General features: G+C 42.4%; 1 protein-coding gene across 2 annotated transcripts in view; it reads right to left on the bottom strand.

The window, feature by feature from the left end:
- Window positions 1-363: 363 nt before the first annotated feature.
- The window catches only part of LOC121811739 (sodium/potassium-transporting ATPase subunit alpha-1-like), a 63,172-nt gene continuing 55,271 nt past the window's right edge, over window positions 364-8,264 (bottom strand). For both annotated transcript variants that reach the window (XM_014338426.2, XM_005937312.3), the window contains 13 exons: window positions 8,108-8,242; window positions 7,033-7,225; window positions 6,769-6,944; window positions 6,552-6,688; window positions 5,802-5,952; window positions 5,549-5,717; window positions 5,306-5,460; window positions 5,080-5,203; window positions 3,567-3,712; window positions 3,307-3,437; window positions 3,045-3,146; window positions 2,004-2,095; window positions 364-544 (listed from right to left, as the gene is read on the bottom strand). In XM_014338426.2, coding sequence (XP_014193912.1) covers window positions 516-544; window positions 2,004-2,095; window positions 3,045-3,146; window positions 3,307-3,437; window positions 3,567-3,712; window positions 5,080-5,203; window positions 5,306-5,460; window positions 5,549-5,717; window positions 5,802-5,952; window positions 6,552-6,688; window positions 6,769-6,944; window positions 7,033-7,225; window positions 8,108-8,242 — 1,740 coding nt within the window. In that variant the 3' untranslated portion in view covers window positions 364-515. The remainder of the gene's footprint in view (window positions 545-2,003; window positions 2,096-3,044; window positions 3,147-3,306; window positions 3,438-3,566; window positions 3,713-5,079; window positions 5,204-5,305; window positions 5,461-5,548; window positions 5,718-5,801; window positions 5,953-6,551; window positions 6,689-6,768; window positions 6,945-7,032; window positions 7,226-8,107; window positions 8,243-8,264) is intronic.

Genomic DNA, 8,264 nt, shown 5'->3' with positions numbered 1-8,264 from the left:
ACTGGTGGGGGTTGTTGGATGTGTTTGTAGTAAACTTACGGCTGTTTGTAGTCACTCAACTATTGCAGGGTGGGGGGTTAGCAACGGAGTGGGAGGGAGCTTGCAAAACACTAGGGGGCGTGGGGGCGGGTGGGGGACACATGGAAAATCTCAGAAATGAACATAAGGGCTTGTAATGAATGATTAGGCAACATGGTGGCCAAGAAACACTCTGTGCCCTTGAGCAGACAAAGTGATCTCTTGACTTGTTGTCAGACTGTTAAAAGCAACAGAAAACAGGCTAAAATGACCCTAAATGATGAGATAATCCCACGTTTACCAACAAGGAAAGCCTGGACAAAATTAACCACTATGCAAGCAGCGTCAGTGCACAGTATTTATGTTTTATTGAAAGCGCCACACATACATTAATATATTTTGACTATGACTTGTGGTGTTAGTGGTCTAACATCTCAAACATAGGTGTAGCATATGTGTAGCATAACATACTCCTGTGTCCCATGCATGGCGCTGGCTCAGTAGTATGTCTCTAGCTCCACCCAACCTAGAAACCAAAGGAGACGTAATTAGGAACATCGCACATCTCGCCTCACATGCACCAGGGTTGACAAACTGATGCGTTGAAAAAACAAAAGCCATGGTTTCAACAAGCTTGCACTCAATCCGTTAAGTTTGCTGGCAGCAATCAAAAGAAAAGAGACTCGACTTGTGGAAGGGGGGGCGGGGCTTTGAAGATATATGTTGCTGAACTTTGGCCGAATGCCACCATGGCTTTGGTGGCAATGCTATTAGAAGATGTATCCTACAGGGGCGGGAGAGGCTGTGTCATTTTGGTCTCACAGATGCTGATGAGATGACATCATCAGTGAGGCCATAAATAATCAGCCTGGGATGAAATGACTAAAAGGTTCACAAGACACTGAAATGACCCTGTAGCTCAAAAGCTATGAGTGGAGTTTCATGTAAATGTAAATGAGTAAAACTGTCCTAACATGTCTCATGTGTTAGTCTAAATGTTAACTAGTCGGACGTCCTAAAAAAATCCAAGTATTTCTGGTGGAAAGGCCAGCAACATAGTGTATTAGGTGGCGATTGTATGGGATTTGGCATATAGTAAATAATAAATTAAAAAGAGTAAATTAAATGAAATAAAAATCTGGAAAATGAAACACACATATTTTAATGCACTGTTGTCCCATTTATCCACCCGTGTGCATTGGGGTGAACGGCCACTTTTAGAAACATCAGCTTCACAGATGTGTGCCTTGCTTAAATATAATGTAACTATTACCTGTTATTAATTCCACCAACTTTGTTCTGGTCAGAGTATCATAATAAAAATCCTTGATGTGGGCAGTTTAATGCAGGAACAATTCCTATCAACTGTATGACTGTGCAGGAGAAAGAGTACATCTACTGATCACGGAGGGGCTTTTAACTGCAGCAGCTTGAGAGGACGTAAACATAAATGGTTCCCACCCCCTTCCACCCAACCAACAGCTGAGCTTTAATGCCAGCCAGCTGATGGGCTCCTTTGTTTCAGTGGATGTGGTTCAGTAGTATGAAAATAGTTCCCACATGAAACTGTGCAAAACAAGGTTTGTAGAGTTTTTGAGCAACCAGGCCCTGATTACAGGAAGGATACATCGGTGCCACTGGCACTACAAGGAGAATGTTATTTAGTTTCATGACATTTAAGAGAATGGAGACATTTCTACAGCCTATACTGTATCACCAAATCTGGGCACTACAGGCCCAAGTTAGATTTTGCAGTTAACTATTCCTTTAAGTAGCAGGCTTGTCAAAGCACTTGATCATTTCTCTTCAAATTTGGATGTACAGTAGATTTTAACGCAAAACAGCACATTTTGTGCTTCTGATTTCTCATTTGGGTAAAAAGGAGTTGCACGCTACTTCATTCAGATTAAAATGGAGAGACAAAACGGGGGTCCTGGGTGCCTCAGATAGTGGAAAAAATGTAACAGAGTTAGTGAAGCTCTTACCTCCTGGGTTTCGTCTGAGGATATATCTTCTGACTTCATCATAAAGGAAGATGACGAGGGAGTAAGGGAAGGCACAGAACCACCACAATGGCCTAAAGGTATGGATGGACAGTCAGGTTGAGTTACATGGCAAAAAAATCAAAACAAAACACAAGCACACTTGTCTTTTTTCTGTCAGGTTCAATAAAGGCACATGAAAAGCTTTTGGAGTGAGCATTAGGCTGCAGAGAACCGGCTATTAGAATGAATTCAGAAGCTGTTAAAGCAAAACGAGGCAGAGAAATCTGAGGACTCTGGGTCGAGGACATATCCTGCTGATGCGTTCATCTCTTTGAGACTGCTCTCTGGCGACTCTAACGAGGTTACTGAAAGACCACTAATGCAAAGCCCTGAAAACCAGCCCACAAAACTCTGGGATCTGTTTGTTATGTTTTTGTGCTTATTTCAGTGTCCTAGATCTAGTGCAGCTGTCTACATCTGAATATATCCACAGGTAAACAAAGAAATTAAAAAAATAAAAGAGCGTAAAATAATCAGAAATAGGGACAACAACACAGAATAAGAAACTGGGATTATTTAAACACCAGAAGACACCCAAAGAAACAGGGGAGTGGGTAAGTTAGGGAAGTAGCATGCGAACTTTTCAGCTAATGAGCCTAAAGTGTCTTCAATGCTTTCTATTGTTCTCTTTTGGGCAAAGAAACTCATTAGTAATAGCAGCTCTTGTGCTTCGCTCTGCCTCTGAAGAGGAAATTACCAGTGACACTAGATAATAGCCGTCTTATTTTCAACAAGAAGGTAAAGCAAGATGACACCACTGAATTAAACACAACAAGATCAACACTTTACCAGGGGATTGTCTTGTGTTCATGAATGTCATTGCATGAATAAAGGTGACAAAGAAGACGGCCACAAGAATAACATTGGAAGAGCAAAAGTGTGCTTTATGAATAATTATTGAATTCTAAGGGTGTTTTCCTGAATTTGTGGTATTACTGGATGAAAAAGAAGAGCACAAGCTTATCTGTGCGCTTGACTCACTTCATAGGGTACATTCTTAGGGCAACATCCATGCCCGGGCAGTATGACAGAAAGGCAGCCAGTGCAGTCTCCTCAACGAGCCCAAAGATAAGGATGCGGTTCCTGCAGGGAAAAAAAGTCAGAATCACCAAAACACTGGTGAATATTCTTAGATGTTCTAAAATCAAGCATCACAACATGGGAGGTCATTAAACTTTAAAGGTGCTCTTAGTTTTGATGTAAGTCCCGCCCTGAGATCTCTTGTGTCTCCACATATACGTACGTCATTCCTTGCTTCAAAATGGAGTTCCTCCTGGTCTTACAGATGATTAGATCAGCCCACTGGACGATTACAATGCTTGTGAAGAAAGCTGTGTGGCAGGTGAACTCTACAATCTTTCTGCGCTCATATGTCTAGTGCACAAAAAACAAAATGATAAGCTTAGAAAGCCTTTTCGAGCACTGAAACTCAAGTGAACAACACAATACAGCTGAATAATTCTCCCAGTTCAGAGTACATGTAGTAGCATTACTGTGACTGACCCATTCCTGTCCATAACTGTCTTCCAGGTCATTTAGATATTTGTCATCCCACAGCACTCTGAGTCCTATCAGGTCCATGGGGAGGAAACCATTTTCAGCCAGGATGACAAAATATGTGAAGAAGCCAGCTGTGGCCTGCATCATACCTAACAGGAGAAAAACAACAGGGAACTTCAGGAAATGCAGATTGTATTGATTTTTCTTTTTACATTCTGTAAGGTGCTTGAAAGTCCCCGACTACTTTTGATCACAAGGTGACTGCACAGGTCAGCTGATAGGAGGCAACCTTTCTGAAACCAGTAGTTCAGTCTGACTTGGGCTGACTGACGTCACTCTCAGTGGGATTGCTGAAGGTTTGCAAATAACTGCAGCAAGAGATATGTATTTGTAGTGGGGCGTGGTCTGCAATGCCTCTCCAGGATGGATGAACCTGTGTGGCAACTGCAACCACGCTTCGCCAGCTTAAAAGTCTGTGACTGTTTAATCTTGTAGTTGTTGTTGTTGTGGATGTGTGTGGTTGACAGCTGCAGAAATGCAGCCCATTGTGAGTGTACAGCAACTGTGTGTGTGAAAAGTGGTTGAATAAAGATGCTGAAAAGTGTAAGAATGTCGTTGGGTCTGCTGTGGTTATTTTACAGTGGTGCTGAAACCAAGGAGTGGAGTGGCATGGCAGACCCAGGACCGGGCCAGCCAGGGAAGGCGCTGGCCGGAATAGTGATCAAACTCACAGCCACACAACAAGAGCAGGCGGTGTTGTCATGCTTCTGGCGGGAAGAGCTGCAGGACAAGACCGAGCAGCATGTGGAGGTGATTAAGGCATGGCAGCTCGGATCTGGACCTGGCTGCCACTGCCGCCAGAGTGAAGGAGGTAGGGACTGTTCTGGCGTCCGTGCCAGGGCCGTGCCAGGGCGTGACCATCTAGGCTGCACCCATCCCCACTCCTAGAGTGGGAGCGTCGATGCCCGGCAGGGGCCTGCAGCCATCGGCCATTCGAGGGGGCGACCGTGGCTCAGGGGGTTAGGAAGTTCATCCAGTTCGATCCCCTCTGTCCTGGTCGTTGTGTCCTTGGGCAAGACACTACCGCCTACTGGTGTTGGCCAGAGGGGCCGATGGCGCGATATGGCAGCCTCACTTCTGTCAGTCTGTCCCAGGGCAGCTGTGGCTACAACTGTAGCTTGCCTTCACCAGTGTGTGAATGTGAGAGTGAATGAATAGTGGCATTGTAAAGCACTTTGGGTGCCTTGAAAAGTGCTATATAAATCCAATCCATTATTATTATTATTAATTCCCATCTATCAATAGCTCGCCCTTCATAATTGCAGACATTTTAGATAGACCATTCAAATGCAACTGATGTATATAAATAATGCACAAATTGGCAGAAGAGTTAGAATTAACTTTTTGAGGGTTTCTGGAAAATTATATGTCATATTGAAGGTGCAGAATTCTCAAATACTGCCACAAAAATATGGATACAGTATAGTTAAAGCTGAATAAATAAATGATGCCTTACCAATCTGTCCATAGGATATACTGATGAGCCTTTCATTCACTAGCTTGTCTGTTCTGGGGTTTCTGGGCTGTCTCTTCATGATGTCGCTCTCAGCTTTCTCATAAGCCAGGGAGATGGCAGGGACCTGCAAAACCACAAGTGAATAAATAAACACATGAACTTTCCACCCATATTTGAGTTCAGTTGAATCTCTCTATAGAACAGGATGAAGAGCCAAACAGCTCACCATGTCAGTTCCCAGATCAATACAGAGGATGGTGACGGTTCCCAGGGGCAGAGGGATGTTGGCGATGATGAAGAGGAGGAAGGGTGAGATCTCGGGGATGTTACTGGTCAGAGTGTAGGCGATGGACTTCTTCAAGTTGTCAAAGATCAGACGGCCTGAACAAAGTAATTTAGTAGATTCAGTGATGTTTTGTATTTTGTATTTCCAGATTTCTGCAGGTGTAGGTCTTGATATAGATCTTACCTTCTTCCACTCCAGTGACAATGGAGGCAAAGTTATCGTCCAGCAGGATCATGTCAGCAGCCTGTTTGGAGACATCAGATCCAGCAATGCCCATGGCAACACCGATGTCAGCTTTCTTCAGAGCTGGAGAGTCATTCACACCATCACCTGTCACGGCCACAATGGCTCCCTGGACAAGGAAGAACATGTTTTTACGAGTTCCAAACAAAACATTTGTCAAACTGTTTCTGTGAGAATCCCCCCCGATGCTCACCTGTCTCTGGCATCCTTCCACAATGATCAGTTTCTGTTGAGGGGAGGTCCTGGCAAATACAATTTCAGTGTGGTGCTTCAGCAAATCATCAAGGTGTTCTGGGGTCATGTCTTTAAGCTCACCACCATGGACAACACAGGCCTTAGCATCCCTGAAGAAATTACAAACACATTAGTATAACAGTAGGGTATCATCAGGAGATTACATCAGGACATTTCAAAAAGTAAATTATGTGAACTTTGATACTGTCAGCAAAAAAGTGTTCAATAACACTGTCACCTAATAAAATAATCAATCCTCAGTGCAGACAGTGAATCCCAACCTTTTGTTTTTAGCATTTATTTAATCCAACAGAATGTTATGTCATATTTTGTAAACAGAGGTTTTATATGAGTTTAAAAGAGCCTAACAATCCTAACCCTGCAAAAGCGCTAAGAAGGATAGTAATTTTAGTGTGCTTTAACGTGAGCACACACACACACACACTATAACTTGTTGATGAATAAAAAGCAAAGCCACCAGCTAAGCATCACACCAAGATTTAATAGATGTAAATTAATGGTAAAAGCCTTTTTGGCTGTGTAGCAGTCAGGACCTCTGAAAGACAGAGTTAATTTAATTTAGCAGTTTTTGCAATTTCAAGCAAACTTTAAAGCTGTATCATTAAAGAGAGAAACATTTTGAACAGTTCTCACTTGTGGTCAAGAAACTGTCAAAGCTACTTCAATAAATCTTTGAAAGAGAACTAACCTAGGGTTGACCTCTGAAACTGGAATATTTAAGCGGGCAGCAATGTCTTCAACAGTCTCATTGCCTTCTGAGATGATACCCACACCTTTAGCAATAGCCTTGGCTGTAATTGGATGGTCACCTGTGACCATGATGACCTGAGAAAGAAGAGAAAAAAAATGGAGCACTTTGTACAAACAAAAAAACAAACATCTGGTCATCCAAAAAGTTATCATACCTTGATTCCAGCACTCCTGCATTTACCAACAGCATCAGGCACAGCAGCACGAGGAGGGTCAATCATGGCCATGAGTCCGACGAAGCACAGGTTCTCAGTGGGGAAGTTCACTTCATCAGTATCAAAAGCAAATCCCTCTGGGAACTGGTCATCAGGCAGGTGACAGTGGCAGAAACCTGAATAAGACACAAAGAAAATGCTTGAAAGATTCCCCTTTGCTAACTAAAATTGAAATATACAGATAGCGAAGGAGGCTAGCTGTACCCAGTACTCTCTCTCCAAGACCTCCCAACTCAACATAGGCGTTATTGAAAGAGTCTTTCATCTCATCATCCAGAGCCTGCTCTTTGCCCTGAAGTAAAATGGAGGAACAGCGGTCCAAAATCCTCTCTGGAGCTCCTTTCATCACCAGCAGATGCTTGGTTTCCCCAGGTGTGCTGTTCTTATGGATGGAGAGCTGTGGGACAGCAGAGAGGCTGGATTTAAATGCAGGTTTAAGTGATTTACGTGAAGCAAAATTAAAAGAGCTTTACTCTAAACCGTTTGACAAGACTTTTTACTAGATTAATCAAAAACATTTAATAGATTCAGGTGAGGCAAGTTTTATTGCTAAAAATGCTGTTGTTAAAATTAGACTGGAATAAAATATAGACATGGCTTAGGGCCCTGAAAAGTAAGTTCATGCAATGTACTCTCACCACCCCTGGTTGAAACAAGTAGTATGATTGCAGAAGTGTAAAAGGATATTACAGTCATTTTGTTCTGATTTATAACTTCAGTAAATACTAGGGCTGTCAGCATTAATCACTTTGCAATGACGTTAACGGCAAAACTGCATTAACGTGGCGCTAACACGTTAATGGAGCTACCCACACTAACGCGTTGACGCCATCCAGCCCCACACAAAGGGTGATCCACATTAACCCGTTAATGGAGATAAGCCGCGTTAATGTGGTTTTGGCATTAACGTCATTTTAATGTGATTAACACTGACAGCCCTAGTAAATACTCAATAGTTTATCATCCAAATCTCTAGTTTAAGTGTTATTTAATTCAATGTGATATTTCTTTTGTAAATCAAGCCCTCATTTATAGTGAAATAGATAATGAAGTGCAAAGGGTAACTAGCCTGAGACTGACAGCTTAGCACTATATTAGTGTGCAGCATCCCCCCAGATCAAATCAAGTTTAAGGAAATCAAGATTGGGATTGCCTTAATTCTAAAGTTAAGACTTTGAAACAAGGCTTTCTGCAACTTTATAGTATGTGTTTTGTCTATAGATGTGCTTTTTTTGATTTAAACATTTAAGGGCTTTATCACACTGTGTGGATGGTATACCTGGTATTTGTTTGTGGAATTGAAGGGGATCTCAGCAATTTTGGAGTATTTTTCTCTCATTTCATTAACAGATCCACAGCACAGCTCAATACACTTTAGCAAGGCAGCTTCTGAGGCATCACCAGCCACATGTCTCTGTGGATTTAAGCAAAAAACA

This window comes from Haplochromis burtoni, unplaced genomic scaffold (assembly GCF_018398535.1).
Source record: "Haplochromis burtoni strain Fernald_Lab_line unplaced genomic scaffold, NCSU_Asbu1 Contig_67, whole genome shotgun sequence".
Classification (NCBI taxonomy): Eukaryota; Metazoa; Chordata; class Actinopteri; order Cichliformes; family Cichlidae; genus Haplochromis; species Haplochromis burtoni.
Note: the sequence above shows the minus strand (reverse complement) of the source record. Positions and strands in the feature narration are given on the sequence as shown.